Source organism: Ochotona princeps, chromosome 6 (assembly GCF_030435755.1).
Source record: "Ochotona princeps isolate mOchPri1 chromosome 6, mOchPri1.hap1, whole genome shotgun sequence".
Classification (NCBI taxonomy): domain Eukaryota; kingdom Metazoa; phylum Chordata; class Mammalia; order Lagomorpha; family Ochotonidae; genus Ochotona; species Ochotona princeps.
This window is the reverse complement of record NC_080837.1, coordinates 31,915,162-31,932,726: the sequence shown is the minus strand read 5'-3', so window position 1 is coordinate 31,932,726 and position 17,565 is coordinate 31,915,162. Positions and strand designations below refer to the sequence as shown.

At 40.8% G+C, this 17,565-nt stretch overlaps 1 protein-coding gene across 13 annotated transcripts in view; it reads left to right on the top strand.

Moving 5' to 3' along the window:
- Positions 1–17,565, top strand: part of SEMA6D (semaphorin 6D) — a 393,639-nt gene that overhangs the window by 369,518 nt on the left and 6,556 nt on the right. For 5 of the 13 annotated variants that reach the window (XM_058665903.1, XM_058665902.1, XM_058665895.1 and 2 more), the window contains 16 exons: positions 9,285–9,446; positions 9,839–9,950; positions 10,512–10,572; positions 10,691–10,753; positions 10,854–10,955; positions 11,194–11,284; positions 11,749–11,868; positions 12,757–12,845; positions 13,570–13,787; positions 13,895–14,026; positions 14,369–14,524; positions 14,617–14,790; positions 15,911–16,051; positions 16,142–16,219; positions 16,567–16,667; positions 17,032–17,088. In XM_058665903.1, the coding sequence (XP_058521886.1) occupies positions 9,338–9,446; positions 9,839–9,950; positions 10,512–10,572; positions 10,691–10,753; positions 10,854–10,955; positions 11,194–11,284; positions 11,749–11,868; positions 12,757–12,845; positions 13,570–13,787; positions 13,895–14,026; positions 14,369–14,524; positions 14,617–14,790; positions 15,911–16,051; positions 16,142–16,219; positions 16,567–16,667; positions 17,032–17,088 (1,804 nt within the window). In that variant the 5' untranslated portion in view covers positions 9,285–9,337. The remainder of the gene's footprint in view (positions 1–9,284; positions 9,447–9,838; positions 9,951–10,511; positions 10,573–10,690; positions 10,754–10,853; positions 10,956–11,193; positions 11,285–11,748; positions 11,869–12,756; positions 12,846–13,569; positions 13,788–13,894; positions 14,027–14,368; positions 14,525–14,616; positions 14,791–15,910; positions 16,052–16,141; positions 16,220–16,566; positions 16,668–17,031; positions 17,089–17,565) is intronic. The other 8 variants (XM_058665897.1, XM_058665896.1, XM_058665905.1 and 5 more) reach the window with 3 other exon arrangements.

The following is a 17,565-nucleotide window of genomic DNA, read 5'->3' as shown; positions in this document are numbered from 1 at the left end:
ATTAGACAGAAGATCTTCCTCTCTGCATATCTTCCTTTCCAATAAAAATAAATAATAAATCTTAAAAAAAGACTTGAGTGACTGAGTAGGATGTGGAAAACATAGTGACAATAGTAACTTTAATGGTTATTAGTAGTTATGGGATGCTTCCAAGGCCCACAGGATTTAGCCCCAGGTTTTACATGAATTATCTCATTGAATCATCACAATAAAGATGCTCTTATTATTTTAGACAGCAGAACTTCATATCTGGAGAGGTTAAGTCACAGGTCCAAAGTCACATGGCTAGAAATGATGCTTATGGACTTGATCCCAGGCACTCTGAGCTATCAACCTGCACACTCTGCGACATTTAGCAGGATGAAAAGTCAGAGCAAAAGTATCTTAAATACAGTGTCAGTCCCAGTGCTTTAAATTACATATAGAGAGTTAGACAGCTGGATCTGGAGGTAAAGGATGGGGTTTTTGCTGGACATGTGGATTTGGGAATCAGTTCATGGCGCTAATGAAGCAGGTGTGTGTAAATAGGAGGCTATCTCTGGAGTCCCGAGTGGGAACCCTGTTAGAATGCATTTGGGAAGGTGGCTGAAAGGAGTATTGGAGAAGTGAGGAGAACTTGGTGAGCCAACGGTGGTGTTTCCAGATCTGCTGGAGTAGCAGCATGATTCAATGCCTCCAGGACATGAAGGGGAATTTAAAATAAGGATTGTCTTCCCTTTGAACCATGAGGGAGTTGGTGAGCAGGAGTTAAAGTTAGGTAGGGGTGGGTTGAAAACTGTAAAGCGAGGAAGTGGGAGCAGTGCCCTTAGATTTCTATTCAAAGAAGTATGGTTGGGAAAGGTGCGAAAGAAGGAACGAACAGAGACAGACTCTGTATCTGGGGAGGAGCAACTGCTATGATGGAGCCCTCTTAAGTTGTTCAGGTATACAGGGGAAGAGACCCAGAAGCAGGGAGCTTATACCAAGGTGTTTATCCAAGTAAGTAGAGCATAGAATCCTAAAGGACAAAACTATCCCATACATCTAATGCATTTTTCCCTTTTATTGCCTGAAGAAACAGTCACAGGAGGCAGAGTAACTTGTCCATGGTCACTTGGCAATGAGTGTCCATCTGGTACGTGGCCTTTTCTCTCCTGCTGCCAGCATCACTGGGGCAGGAAGAATCTCTGATTGTCCCTTGTGGTACCAAGGCCTCAATCCTCCGTGTTCTTCCAAGCGCATATCCTGCCAGATTCTGATGTGTCAGCAGGGCTGCAGCTGCGTGGAAGGTGAGTCACGGGGATGCTTTGTCATTTCCTTAGCACACCACTGAGCAGAGTTTTTAGTGGATGATTACGAAGTGTTATTTTCACACCAGAGAAGAGAGTGTCTTCCTCCAACTTGGACAGTCAACTCCTCAGAGAGTGGAAAGACCTCTCAGCCACTCTTCCTGTATCAGGGCAAAAAGGATTTATCTGTTTGTAAATGGGCTCCTGTCCCCAAGTCTCTATGTAGACTTGGGTGGAGACAGGGCGGGTGGCAGCAGCAGAGATTTGTTGCTTGGAAAGTCGATGTTCTTCCATGGTGCTGTGTTACAGCAAGTGTCTCAGGTGAGCCTGAAGGCAAGTGGTTTACCCATGTGGTTCTGAAGAGTCTAGAGACCTCTGCCCAAGCTCTGCTTAGGAACCCTTGGAGTCTGCACATATTTAGTGATGGTATATGGTCTTGTGTTCTCGCCACATGTGGAATGCAAATAGCCCTACCATTTGGTGTGCTTTATCTTCTTATACATCAAAGGTTATGTGCTCAGGCTAGTTGCCCCACTGTTCTGATTAAACCCTGATGTTGATCACTGATTAAAACCCCAAACCCACTGCTTAGAATCTAGACAAGTGAAAACTTCATAAACCTAACTTGTCTTTTGCAATTAACTTTCAGTTACAATCCTCTGTGCCTCAGTAGGTTCTCAGTAGAAATAACAACTAACTTGCCTCTCTTTGTTCCCCTGCAATCTACCTAAACCCATGGCTCCTTTTCCATTTTGTCATGCGGAGTTGCCAAGTGGTAAATCTATAATTCCTGTCACTGCCAGGGTTATCATTCTCATTGCCTACATTGTGAACACTACTCCCTGTAACTTCATAGATGACAGAGTGAATGACATCTCTTACGGTGCAATTTTAGTTCCATTCTCTCCACTTCCTTTCATTCACATTATTCTCAGTACGAAGAGTTCAGGCTGTTTGAGAGTAGAATCCAGGGATTCCTCCCTGGGTCTGCTGCCCTTCATTACTGTTTATTTAACAGTATTGTATAAATCTGAATTTAATAGGAATCCAAAATGCTAATCTTGTTCTGAGAGATTCAGTTGGGCTGTAGTGATTCAGTGTACATTGTTAGTTCTTTTGTTTGCTTCTTCCTTCACAGTTCATTCACATTTGTGTCAGGTACTGATGACATGAGAAATATCTGTCCCCAGGGATTGGAAGACATCCTTAGGCTCTAAACAATTAGCAGGACTAACTAGGCCAAGGATGGGAGACTAGAGGGGCCACCAGAGGGCAAGTAGGAGTGAGGTCTTAGATGACAGAGGTGGCATGACTCATTACAGGATGGAACACGTCATGAGCAGAGCCTTGCTGGGAAAGCAGAGGAAAGGCGGATAGCAGCCCAAGATAAGACTGGAGAGGGAGACAAGACTCCGAATGTGAAAGGGCTGAAGAGCATACTCCAAAGATCCCATGGTCGTGCTAAGGGCAGCAGGTTAGTACTGGGAGAATAAGAGCGTATTTGACCAGGTTTATATTCTAGAAAGGTAATTCTTGTTCAGACTAGAAAATGAATGACAGATGGTCATGAAGTGAATAGAAGTAACAGGTCGGAAGAGTGTGCTGCAGTGGAAAACAAGGAAGGACCATGTTTTTAAGGTATGAAAAGGAATTGTGTCTAAGGCTACTGAGCAATCATATACAACAGTTTGAGAAAATGCCCAATGGTTTAGGTACCCCACGATCATCCGTGTCTTTCCAGAGAGGTGTTATTGGGAAAGGAACTAAAACACAAAAAGAATGGGTAGAAGATGAGGACATGACCACAACAAGAGCAGAACATTTTTTCCATTCTCTGTGAGTAGAAGCAAAGAGGCGATGGTGGTAGGAAGAGCCTTGGGGATGCCGGAGTTTGTTGATTTTTTTTTCCACCCGAGATGAGACAGGCGTGGGCAGATTTAAATGCTGATGGGTAGTGCTTAATTAAGTAAAATGCTGGTGGGTAGTATTTAATTAAGTCAAAGGAACAGAATATATCAGAGCAAGAGAGCAATATAATCATTGTCTTTGTATTCATGGAAGCAGCTAGGGGTTGTGTTGAAGGTACAGGGGAGGAGCTGGTGTGCTTGATGGTGGCAAGGATAAAAGATCGGGGATGTTCCTATGTGACCAGCTGAGGGCAGAAGGCACAGATGTAGCAGAGTGTGGAGAGGCAGCCTATCTGGGCCATGAGGAAAGGTGCAGAGTTTAAAGTTACTGATTTGGAAAATGGCAGATTTAGTAGAGAGACATGGAATCTCTTGGAGCTTTTATAGTGCTACTTGTACCTGGTGTTGGAGATTTCTGTTTGTTGCTATTAGATTACCCAGAATGGGGTTGATTTTCCCAGAACTCAGCTTCCCTTGAGTAAGTATAGAATGTTTGATGAGGAGTTGGCAAGAAAGTCTGCCAGGGCTGCAGAGCATGAGGGAGACCAGAGCGGGGGTATAAGTATTATGGGAATCCTTGACCACTGACTGTAATCTCTAAATGGGATGTCAAGATCTCAAAAGCTCAGGTTTGGATGAAAAGGCGGATGGCCCTGATGAGAAGGAAAAACTGCTTAGGAGAGAGTGATCAGCTATGCAGGTGAGACCAACAGGAGATTGACATCAAAGCATAGAATGCTTGGCATTATGGATTTTGAAGTTAAGTTCCAGTAAGGTAAGCGTGATTTAGTAACATTACTAACATCTTTGCAGTGTTAGAAAGAATGGCAGGTTATCAGGTTATCAGAGAGTGAGGGCAGAATCTCCAGTATGCAAAACCCTTTGTTATCCAATACCATACGGACTCACGGTTGGGAGGAGTCACTGGAACTTGAAAAGGACCCAAATGCCCAACCGCCCTATCACATCCTGACGGAAGTCAAGTAGGATAATCTGAATAGCTCATCCTCGAGAAGAAAGATAAAGGAGAGAGGTAAGGGGAGCTTAAAACCAATGTGAGAAATCTGTGTTCTTTGAACTAAGACAGCTTTCAGAGACAAAAAATATTTCCAGTTTGGATGGGCTAACAGCAAAACTTTGAATTTTTGTTTGTCTAAAAGATCGATATTTTACCTTCACTGAAAAAGAGAAAAAGGAAAACAGTTTCATTGGTTGTAGAATTTTAGGCTGAAATTTTATTTTCTTTTAGCACCTAAAAGTTTCATTCTATGATTAACAAATTTCCATTGTTTTTATTGGTAAGTCAGCTGTCAAGACTTTTCGTGCTCCTTTGAATGTAGTGTTTCCGCTTGTCGTTGTTTTCAGCACTCCATTATAATGTTTCTAAATGTGATTTTCTTTGTGTTTAGAAATTCTTAAAGTTTCTTGAATGTGTGGTTAAGGTCTTTTGTCACTTTTGCAAAAAAATGTAGTCTTTATCTTATCAAATACTGCCTTTGCTCAGTTTTGACTCTTCATTTTCAGGGGCTGTGATATGTCACATCTTTTGTCAAGGTCATATGTGTGTCTTACTCTTTCATTTTTCTCAAGCTTTTTTTTCCTCCCCATGTTTTTGTCTGATAATAGCCGTTAACCAGTTTTCCGGTTCAGTAATCATTTCTTCAACTATGACCAATAAGTTACCAACCACATCAATTAGAAAATTTTACTTATTATGTGTTTTGGTTGCATAATTTCCATTAAACTGTCTTTATAGATTCTAGTTTCCTAGTAAAACCCTCATCTTGTCATCTTTTTTCTTATATAAAATAAGCATAGTTATTTTTAAACCATTTGAGAATATTTCAGAAAGTTCTTGAGACATGTCTCCAAATATAAAATTTTCTTGATGCAAAAATTCTGAAATCCCTGCATACAGGGGGCCTTTCAAAACATTTATGGAAAATGCATGTTATGAAATTTCATGCATGGATTTCACAATTCTCTTACACCAAAATAAGCATAGTTCCATTTATCCATGAGCTTTTTGAAATATCTTTATATACTGAAAAACCAGTAATTTGGTTACCTATGGGCCAAGATCTGTGTGTTTTTCTCCAAAGTCTTAGAGTGGCCAGTAATGTGGAGCAATGCAAGTAAAAAATGTAGTCCCTTGACGATATTATCTTCCCCTAAAGAGGTTTCGCCATTCCTTTTCTGGTAAGCAGGTATCCATCTAATGTGCGACTTATCTTCTTAGAGGAGAGGTTGAAATTTTTGTAAGGGTTAGTCTATTTCATGTTTTTCTTTTTCTCCTAAGGTGGGGCTTTACAAAGGTTCAAATAAAGAGCCTTTGGATGTTTTACTAGAAGTACTCCTTGGTGAGTCCTAGATTTGATACTGCCAAAAGCTTGACTTTTCCTTATAGTTGCACTTCCATTTTTTATAGCACTTAAGAATTATCAAGTCCCACAATGTAAAATCAAGTGTTGAGTGTAGGCTCAGCTCCTTGCACCTCCCTTCTCTTAAGGACGCTGCTGCTCAACTCCTGGCCCTCTTGGAAGCTCTGGACCCCCTTTAAGAGCTTTCCTCTTTATAGTTATGTCTTAGCATCAGTAGCATATGGGAGATTATAATACGCCTGCTCTCTGCCTAAAAGAGCTGACCTCCTTTAGCTATGTTCTTTACAACAAGCTCATGCACAGCAAAAGTGGCTCACCATTCCTGCTTGGAGGCATCTATATCTAGGAGGTTGTGCTTTATCCACTAAGGTACTCCCCCCATCATTGCTATGACCTCATACAGAGACATTTTTGCAAATAGTTTGGCATTTCCTACCAGTAGGATTAAGCTACAATAGTCAGAATGATATTTGCTAAAGATTTACTGAAAGCCATATTCTGTATTAAATGCTTTATATAGATCATCTCATATAATTCTAAAATAAGCTAATGATAATAATTATTTATAATTAAGATAACTTTTTTCCCATTTTGGTGTTGAACAAATTGAGGTTCAAAGAGGTTAAATCAAGTACAACTTTCCAGAGCCAGAAAGTATGTGGAACAAGCAAGAATGATCTTGGATTTCCTAACCCCAAAATTCATGTTTTTTCCTACGTACAACCCTGCCCCTTGGCTTGCCTTCATTCAACAAAATTGGTGTGTGTGTGTGTGTGAGTGTGTGTGTGTTTCACTGAACTGTGGAATACTGAAGTACCCCTCAAAAAAGTGAGAGCTAAGTAGTCTAAAGTCATCACAGAAAAATCTGTCCCCTTCCTTCCTGGTACATTTGCCTCCCCTACCCATACTCCCTTTGAAACATGTGTAACATTAAAGATTTCCATTTATAACTTCTTTTGCAAATCTGAAAATAGGTGATTTTTTTTCTAATAAAGCTATGCTGGGACAGGAAGCAGTTAGTGGAAGGGCTTTATTTTTGGAGGATTAGATTGGGGGTGTTGTGGGGAGAAATTGCTTTCTGCAGTGTCAGATGAATGAGTTATAGGGAATGATAGCTCTGCCGGCAGCTTGGTGCTTCTCAGTGAGTCAGCAGCATTTTTGTAGGATCTCATGCTCTGATCCCAGCTGAGAGCCCTTCTCCTCCAGAGGCCCTCTCCCTGCCCTGCCCTGCCCTCTGGGCTGTGGAGGTTCTGCCCACCTGACGGTGGTCCAGTCAGTGACGCAGGAGAGGAGGAGGAAGGAGTCACAGAACTGACTCCTTGTTTTCGTGCAGGCGTTTCTGTATTTCCTTAGAATTCTCAGGCGCCTCTAGTACTTCTTCTTCTTAACTGGCAGAAAAGTCCAATGGCTTTCCATTTGAAGAGTGAAGTTTGGGATTGGTGCCAGAGTGGGCTCTAGTTGTCAGGGCAACATCCTTAAACCCTACATTATTTCAATGTTGAGGGTCACTTTAAATGGGAGAACATCAACAAAGCAAGACAGGGAGATGTTGCTTCATAAGTAACAAAAGGAAAACGATCTTGTCATAATAATTGAAAATATGGGCATGAGGCACAGAGACTAGAATCAAATCCTCCACTGTTGGGTTAGGAGGTAGAGAGTTGATTGTTTCTTTCCTTGTCTTCTACACTGGATGAAAAGGTGCAAGTTGTAAAATTCATACTGAAAGTAATTGTTCAGTATTTTTAAACTATTCAGTTGAGTACAAAAATAACTGAGTAGTCTGCATAATTTAGCACATCTTTTTCCCAGAGTTCAATCAGATTCTTAAATTTGCTCTGGTCATGTACAAGATTGTCCGGGAGGAAATGGGTGGGGAAGACTAGTTTTACTCAGAATCTACTATGTACTCAGCATTTAGTTCCAGTCACAGGAGGAGAAATACTGTCACCCACATTTTCGATAAAGAAGCTAACACTCAGAGAGATTAAAGAAACTTTGCGGGGTCAATTAGCTACTAAGTGGTGGAATTCCACTGAAGCCCAAATCAGGTTGACTCTAACATTCGATACTCTTCCAACTGAAACTTGGAGTCATGCCTTCTCATGTCTCCTTCCACCATGTTTATTGATAAGACATTTAAAATGTGTTAACATTGCTGGATTCATTATCCATTAAGGAAATTACATTATTATTGTGTGTGTGTGTATACATATGTATATATATATAATATATATTATTCTCTCTTTATCTAGACCCAGGATTCTAAAGTTTATATACACTTGATTTCCACTTACATTACAGGAGGATTTAAAACATTGCACAGCTTGAATAGGTGCACATCTCTGTATCTAATACTAAATGGAAACTTGAACCCCATGGAATTTGAAGCAATTTTTATGATTTTCCCCAAAGTCCTTAGGAATAGAGGATAAAGCTGAATGTGGAACTTTTCAGTGCAGCAGCTGATAGTGACAATGTTGATTGAAGAAAGGGTAGTGTTAGGCACAATTGGTACAGGTTTGCAAAAATACTGGGGTCTTAATCTTTTAAATGTTTTAATAACATTTAAGGATCTTTTCGATGTTCTTACTGCTATTATGCAACCCACATTACATTTTATAGCTTCATTTAGATATTGATAAGTATCTATACATATACATGTGACTAACTATACATACTTGATGTGCAATTTAACATCTGTGTAACTTTCACAAAGATGGATACATTCTTTTCCTGAAAAAGTTTTGTTTTGTTTTCGCAATGCTTTATTTTTTGAAGGAAAAAAAAAATAACTAGTTGCTTATTTTCTGCATGTAATTTAATGAAAGGAGGCTGGACAGGGACTCAGATGACTGGAATCTGGATTCCAATTTTGGTTTAACTAGCGCCATGAAATCCAGTGAGTTCCTTAGTTTTTCCCATCCTTAAGTTCCTTATCTGAAAAATGAGGGGGTTGGACTAGATAGTCCCTACGGCCCTCTCCAATTCTGAGGTTGAAAAAGCTATGAGCACACTTAGGGTATTGATGTGCATCCAAATGGTTTCATGTAAAAATGTAGACATCCCTAGTGGCTGGGTGTCAGCTGCGATACTCCTCTTCTGCCCTGCTTAACTTGATTGGTTATCTTGAAATCATTTCATTTCTTCTAATTCTCTTTCACCTCCACTCAAGGTCACTTTGTGTCATTGTTTCCATGTTGTTCTTAATGAAGCAAGAATTCAGGGTGAAGCGTTAGGCAACACTGGGCCTGGCAAAGAGCTGATGAGTGGTTACTGAGACCTGCATTGATTTGGATTTTTTGAGGCAGCTCGGGCATTCTGTAGGTGGCACAGACAAGCTGTGTCAGATGCTTTTCAGGACTGGGGAAGGGGAAGCAGATTGGAGTTTAATTAAAATTCTAGTCCCAACTTTGCCCATCTTCTTGCCAAGTCAGCAGCCAGCTTTTCTGTTTGTGGTTCTGGTGATTTTGCTGTGATGACATACAATGTTCCTTCAAAATTCTTGCAGATTTGCCTCAACTATCAATATGCTCACCAGAGGTTTTCACCAGGCCTGGCATGGTGCCATCTTTTGCCTGTGTTTTTGGAGATACCTAATCCACCACCACTAGTGTTCCTGGTGGGAGGGAGGCGTTAGACAGAGCTGGTGGTGAAAATTAGGCTGAGTGCAAATGGAAAGTTTCATTGCAGCATTGAGAGCTTTCCAAACCAATTCTGTTTTCCAGGTAGCCAAGTGGGATTTCTGAGAAGGGACTGCTCTTCCTGCACCTGGCCCACCATGAGGTTCTTCCTACATTGTGCCTATATGTTGCTGCTAACGGTATCACCACTGAGGGCAGTCAGCTTTCCTGAAGATGATGAACCCCTAAACACTGTTGACTATCACTGTAAGTTGCCTGCAGTACTATTCCCTGTTCTAAGAAGGAAGCTGTTTGTTTTTCATTTTCTTAGCATGTATATTTTCAGAAGATAGTAAGATTTGATGTATCTCAAAATTGTTTTGCACACAAATGTATCTATAATCACTCTAGTGTTTGGAAAACACGGGACAGCTATGTTCAGTATTTTCAGCTACCCATGCTTAGATTATATATTTTGAGCTAAAACAAAAAGACCATTTGCTGACATGCACCATATTTTATTCATTTACATTCAAGGCCTTCAGAAGGGAATTTAGTTAAAACCTTTCTACAACTAGTATATACAGCTAATCAATGCTGTATATTGATTCTTCAGCTCCATAATCCTGACTGATGGTTTAGCCCATTTTCACTTGCAGATTCAAGGCAATATCCGGTTTTTAGAGGACGCCCTTCAGGCAATGAATCGCAGCACAGGCTGGACTTTCAGCTGATGTTGAAAATTCGAGACACACTTTATATTGCTGGCAGGTAATTTTCTTCTCGTTGGTTTATTAGATTAAAATTCTTTTCTCTCGTGGCGCTTGCATTAATGTGTCTAGTTCATAAAAAACTAATATGTGATTGTGATCAAGAATTGCAAGTAGCCAAAAATATTCACCAAAAAAAAAGAGCCTGTGTTATGTATCAGGAACAAGATGCAAAGCTGAAGTCTTCAGCAGTGCTATTTTATTACTGCCATCAAGAAATCGTACACCATGCTTCCCCCCTAAAGCAGCAGGGGAGAAAAACCCTTTCTTTATTCTTTTCAAGTTAGAATTGTTCAAGCAAACATTAGAAATATGTCTATGCTAATACCAAGTAGCAGTTTGACCTATGCCTGCCGAGAAGTGTTTCTTTGCTCCCCGAAGACAGTGATATATACAAGTATTTCACTAATGAAAAAGTACTCTTTGTTGACTTTGTTTGAGATGGAGAAAATCCAGATGATCTCTGAAACACAATAAAGGCAGATCTGTAAAAATAAAATAAGAAGCAGCTTAACATTTTTATGCATTCACATGATATGACTTATTGCTTGGTTTCCAACAGGGATCAAGTTTATACAGTAAACTTAAATGAAATCCCCAAAACAGAAGTAATACCAAGCAAGGTGAGCAACTTCGGTTGGCAAATTTATTTGCATTCACTCAGAACTTGAATAATGTCACCTGCCCTCCAAAAATGTTCCCAGTTAAAAACTAAACTTTGGTTTCACTTGATTAATTCAGAAGCTGACATGGCGGTCAAGACAACAGGATCGAGAAAACTGTGCTATGAAAGGCAAACACAAAGTGAGTTAAACAATCACGAGCCTGCCAGATTTCAGATTTCTGTGGAATTGATACTATGATATCAGCCTGTCTAATGTCAACGTCATTCTCATTTTTCTAGGATGAATGTCACAACTTTATCAAAGTATTTGTTCCAAGAAATGATGAGATGGTTTTTGTTTGTGGTACCAATGCATTCAATCCCATGTGTCGATACTATAGGGTAAGTATGTTTTATACGATAGGCTTTTTATATCCACTTTTCCTCTTCTTCTCTGTAGTTGTAAGAGTTGAATCCTTTCTGCTATAAACCAGTAATTTGGTTTTTTTTTAATCTGTAATGATATAAAAGAATGAAGGTAGAATCCTTCAAGTAGAATTTAAACACAAATAAAGCAGTACTGGCTTGAAACAGGTACCTTGAACAGATGTGACATCAGCCATTTATTTTTCTTTTGTAGTTGAATACCTTAGAGTATGATGGGGAAGAAATCAGTGGGCTGGCAAGATGCCCATTTGATGCCAAACAAACCAATGTTGCCCTTTTTGCTGGTAAGGACCTTTGCTATAATGAGTATAAATGATTGATGACACTGAAGGTGAAAAAAAGGATTTTAAAGGAAAGGAAAAAAGCTCATAACTCCAACCGGCTTCTTGATATAGGTGTTTCCAAGGCTGAAATCTATGAACAAATATTTTTAAAAGGGGAAATTAGAGGGAGGGTATTCCAGTGTACATTATAGGCATTGTGGCACGTGCCCCTCCTGTTGGCTTAGCCAGTATCTGTGAATAATATTGCCTGACTTTCTGATGCTTACGTTTTCCATCTGAAAAAATGGGATAACACCATGGGCCAACCAGTTCACCAGTTGATTATGAACATCAGGTATATATATTTAACTGAATCAATGTTGTTAACACAGGTGAAAGCACTAGAAGAGTATAGCCCACTGCTTAGTCCAACACACCACAGGAGAATTACGGTTATCTTACCGAAATTATAACTTTGGTTTCAGATGGGAAGCTATATTCTGCCACAGTGGCTGACTTCTTGGCCAGTGATGCTGTTATTTATCGAAGCATGGGTGATGGATCTGCCCTTCGCACAATAAAATACGATTCCAAATGGATAAAAGGTACCTTCAAGAGGTGCTGGGGTGGAGTCCCAGTAATAGTGGCATGACCTGAGTGTGAATGGCCATCAAAAACCTCGAGACATTCAGTGCCTGGATTGACATGAGGATGCTCCCAAAAGTTCATGGGACAATGAAGCCAAATGGGAAGATTGTTTTGGTGCAAAGAAAAGTGGAAATGTATAATATGTTTTCACAACATGTGTTTTCCTTTTTGAAAAATCCCTTGTTGGAATAGATTTCAAATTTTTGCACCCAAATAAACTTTTAATTACATTTTATGGGAACTTTTGAGGTGTTTTTGAACAGACACGCTCTGCTCTGATTGTGAATACATACGATCATTGATGGGAATGTTGAGAGCAGTAGTCAGGTGTTTATCCTAGGTGACCTCGGAAACAAAAAGTGCTAGGCTCCGAGTGCCCAAGTGACTATTTCTAAATGCACTAGTACTGCTTGGCTGCTCCCATCTGCTTAGGTTGGAAAGCTAACAGTAAGAATCAATTAATCCACATCTCTATCTATAGACATTTTGTTCTATAGTGTCTAGGAAGCTGAGATTTTCTAATTTCAGTATAAGAAGTTTTCTTTACAAGTTAAATAGGTTAATGAATAAATCTGTTGAAACAAGGACCTTCGCTGTAGTTCAATTCCCTGCAGGCCTCTTTACAGTCCATTAGCTGACTTGAAAGACAACGGTTCCCCAGAGCTTGAACACACCCATGTTGGGACTGCTCAAAAGCACTGGAATATCAGAATTCTCGTTAGCTTGGAAGTAACTGTGACACATGTCAGTCATGCTCACTAGCTCAGTGTGGGGGATGGGAGAATAGCATTTCATGCTGATTGCATTATCACTTAGGTACCTGTCTATTTTCCATTTTCTTTCAGAACCACACTTTCTTCATGCTATAGAATATGGAAACTATGTCTATTTTTTCTTTCGAGAAATTGCTGTGGAACATAATAATTTAGGCAAGGTGAGGATATGATCTGATTCGTATTGTGGACTTTCACCTCATGGCATGGAGACCACTTTGGTAGAGTTGTGGATACCTCCTTGGTGTGGTCCTTAGCATTCACTCCAATGCGTGGAAGGTCAAGTGCAGCGAAGTGGATTGCTGATCACAAGAATAATGGCTGAAAAACACCTGCACCGTGGTCAGAGTGGGAAAAGTAGCCTCGGGCTTTGAGAAGCTTTCTTTTTGTTCCCTGTCACCATAGAGAATGTTCTACAGGTCCCCTTGAACTATGGGAACTGATGGTATTTCTTAGAAATCCAAGGGTACTCTACGTTTCCCAGTGCCTAAAAACAGGTTGGAAAAAAGCAGCTCCTGTTCAATGTGGAGAGCTTCAGTAAAAACCCACAAACTGCAGCTGTTCCATGCCAAGTTTAAAGCAGCACATTTCATTAACAATATGAGAAGCCAAACTGGAGATTGAGTACAGGAATGACTTTTGTTTAGTAGGGCAGCAAGGTAGCCTATATCTGGGGAAGCATGCTGGCAGAACAGAAAGAGAGCCACATTTCCACAGGGTTGTACCTAGCTTACAATTCCACCATCCCAATCCCTAAAGAGAAGGCTACAAGATTATTTTGGTCTAAGTATCTCTCATGTTTGGTCTTCCATGAAAGGGCAGTATTTTGTTGCTGTCCCTTTTCTGGGTTCATAACGCCACTGCTTTGCTTTTGTCCCCTGGCAGGCTGTGTATTCCCGTGTAGCCCGCATATGTAAAAATGACATGGGTGGCTCTCAGCGGGTCCTGGAGAAACACTGGACCTCATTTCTGAAGGCTCGGCTTAACTGTTCCGTCCCTGGGGATTCATTCTTCTACTTTGATGTTCTGCAGTCCATTACAGACATAATACAGATCAACGGCATTCCCACTGTGGTTGGCGTGTTCACTACCCAGCTCAACAGGTGAGGACGGATCCCTGGCACATCAGTGTTCTGGGCCTGCCTGTTGAACCCGGACACAGGCCCATTGTCAGCAACCTCTTCCCAATGGCTCTGCCCTTTTGTTTCAGCATTCCTGGGTCAGCAGTCTGTGCGTTTAGCATGGATGACATAGAAAAAGTATTCAAAGGACGATTCAAAGAACAGAAGACTCCAGATTCTGTTTGGACCGCAGTCCCTGAAGACAAAGTACCAAAGCCCAGGTAAAAAAAAATAATAATAAAAAAGGAAGTTGAAAAGGATTTTGTTTTGAACAATACTATCTAGTTCCTGAAAGCTCTCCATTCTCAAGAGAGCTGCTGGACCGCCCTGGAAGGCCAGAAAGGGCTCCGGCTGGAGCATCTCAGACACAGTCAGCAAACCTAACCCATGACCTGCCACCCTGTGTGGTTGAATGTGGCAGCCCTGCAAGGTGCAGCCAAGCAGCATCACTCCTCTGGTTTTGCTCACTCTCCTTCCTCTCTTGACTTCTTTCAAAATGTGCACTTACTCCTCAGATAGTTTCAAGTAAGTGGATGGATGAAAGAACACTGTTTTCCTTGCAGGCCTGGCTGTTGTGCAAAACATGGCCTTGCTGAAGAATACAAAACCTCCATCGACTTCCCGGATGAGACACTGGCCTTCATCAAATCCCACCCCCTGATGGACTCAGCTGTCCCACCCATTGCTGATGAGCCTTGGTTCACAAAGACGCGGGTCAGGTGAGAGGTTTGAGGGACACTGGTGCACTCCCACCCAACGTACTCTTGACCTGTTGGCTGTCCAGTCTGACCCACCCTACCTCCTCTGATAGGTACAGATTGACAGCCATCGCCATTGACCACTCCGCTGGGCCCTACCAAAACTACACAGTCATCTTCGTTGGCTCTGAAGCTGGCATTGTGCTTAAAGTTCTGGCAAAAACCAGCCCCTCCTCTTTGAATGACAGCGTATTACTAGAGGAGATTGAAGCTTACAACCATGCAAAGTAGGTGTATTTAACAAGCATACTTCTCAGCACTGCTCAGAAATTGCCTTGTGTCAAGTTTATCAGTCACTGCTTTTCAGCTCTCTGAATTGGTTGTGGTTGGCACATTTGAGTTTTATTTTCTCATGGATAAAAATCCTGAACTTTTTTTTTCCAGAGTCCTCTACAGCAAGGAGAGTAAACCGCTGGTGATTTAAAAAATGTTTTTGCCCTTGTTTTTCACCTGTGGAAAATGAGAATATTGTAACACCACCCCTCTTATCTCACAGATGCAGTTCAGGATGTTACATGTGGCAGACAGATGTTGTAAGCACACACAGATGTGAAAAATAAAATTTTGCTTAAGCATTTTCTTCCAACCATTGATAAGCAAGAGATGATTTGGAGGCATTAACGCTAATACAAAATATATGAGGGAAATGGAGTAAAGGAAACTAGAAGGAAATTTAGAAACATCTAGCCAAGGAAAGCTTAAATGCAATTAAAACATCCTTTTTATTTCCTATAAATTTAATATAGGCTTCACAAATCCAATTACCTTAATCCTTGTAACAGGAAAGCAATCTTAAAATGAAAACTTTTGTCCATCCTAAATTTTAAAAAAGGATTTGTTTACTTATTTTAAAAGCAGAGTGGCAGGGAGAGAGGATGAGATGGAAAGTTTCCATCCACTTCCCCAAATCCCAACAACATCTGGAGCTTAACCAGGTGGAAGTTTTAGAACTAAGAACTCCAGTTGGGTGTCCCATCTGGCTGGGAGGAGCTTTTCACTTGGGGCATCATCTGATGCCTCCCAGGATGCTTTAGCAGGAAGCTGTGCTGTAGGTGGGGGAGCTTAGACTCAAAAGATACTCCATCTAATATGGGTGTTCCAAGCCATGGTTTAACCCACTGCACCATACCACCTGCCCACGAGCTTCAAATTTAATAAACCATGCAGTGAAGTAGGTGATGCATTTTGCAACTGTTCTCCAAAATAGCTACTTAATCTGGTTTGCTACTAAGAACATCCCTTCAGAATTCCCAGGTTGTCTGTAATTGCAAAAGCAAATCATACTTGGCTAGTTTATGTGACGTGTGATTGACTCAATGTATGATTCAAAATGTATCCACAACCTAGGTGTAATGCTGAGAATGAGGAAGACAAAAAGGTCATCTCATTACAGTTGGACAAAGATCACCACGCTTTGTACGTGGCATTCTCCAGCTGTGTGATCCGCATCCCCCTCAGCCGCTGTGAGCGTTATGGCTCATGCAAAAAGTAAGCTTGTGTTTCTTCCCTTATCCTGGGCCTTGTAGCAGGGCATTCCTGATGAGGAAACAGTGCAAGTCACACTTTGGTTACCTGCAGGTCTTGCATCGCATCTCGTGACCCCTACTGTGGCTGGTTAAGCCAGGGAACCTGTGGGAGGGTGACCCCTGGGATGCTGTGAGTATACTTTGTCACTTTAGCCTCAGCTTCTTATATTTCCAGAGTCTCTAAAGCCAGATGCTTTTTAATGACATTACTTTTACTTATTTTGATGTGGGTAAAAGAAGAAAAATGCAAACCTGAAGATGTGCAAAGGAAGGGAGATGATAAACAATAACGCTTAAGGGGAAGGGATGGAAGAAAACCAATTATGTTTTATTCTCTTACATATTCTAAGACATCTTTTGCAGAATGGGTTGTTTTAGCGAGTTAGGTTGAACTATGGATGTTTTTCTTACCTGTTTTTACTAACCAGTCTTGTGTTCTTGGTTCTGCTTTGGTTGTCACTTGTTTTTCCTATAAAGGCTCTTAACAGAAGACTTCTTTGCTTTCCATAACCACAGCACTGGAGGATATGAACAGGATGCAGAATACGGCAACACAGCCCATCTAGGGGACTGCCACGGTGAGACAGAGCCTTCCCTCCTTCCTGCCACTTCTTTTGGACTGCATTTGCACGTGAACATAATTTTACAATCAGCCTTTTCTTAATGACTTGGGGCACATGCCACCTAGCATTTAACTTAAACTTCGCAAAAGCTGAGCTGTTTGGTCATGGGGATACATTAGCAAAAAAAAAAATCTTAATTTTTCTTTTCCTTCACCAATTACAATTTTGTAGGAAACCTAAAGAGAGGTAGCCTAACCAGTAGGTTAATCTTTTCATTTATGGTCTTTTCTTTAAACTTTTTTAGTTTAATTGGAATTCATAATTTTTTACTTTCTTTTGGTTACTTTTCACTGATTACTTGTTCCTTTAATTCTTTTAGAAATTTTGCCTACTTCAACTACACCAGATTACAAAATATTTGGCGGTCCAACATCTGGTTAGTTTTTTTAATTTTTTTGAATTAACAACCTTTTCTTTCCTTCAGTCAGCATTTTCAGCCCCTTCTCCCCTCCTTTTGCGCAGTTTGGCAGCCCTTCATTTTTCTGCTTTGACTCATAATCCCACTGGTGGTACCAAAAGACTTTTTCTTACTCAGTACTTCACCCCTGTGTAGCATGTTAACAGTTCATCATTGACCAAGGCACATCCTTTAAGAAAAATCAAATGGGTCACATAGGCTGCATTCCAGCTGCACGCACGCCCCCCCCCCCCAAGCTTTCCTCTTTCTCACCTCTTTGCATTGTGAATGTTCCCTCTGACCATCTATGTTTAATGGATGGCAGAATTTCATTATGTTGCCCTTCTCTCCTCACCTTTCCTTAAACCTAACCAACAAATACGCATTTTCCAAGAATGTGTATTTATGACTTTCAGAGGTCTATTTTTGAATGGTTTGCAGTAATCTTGGAATCTT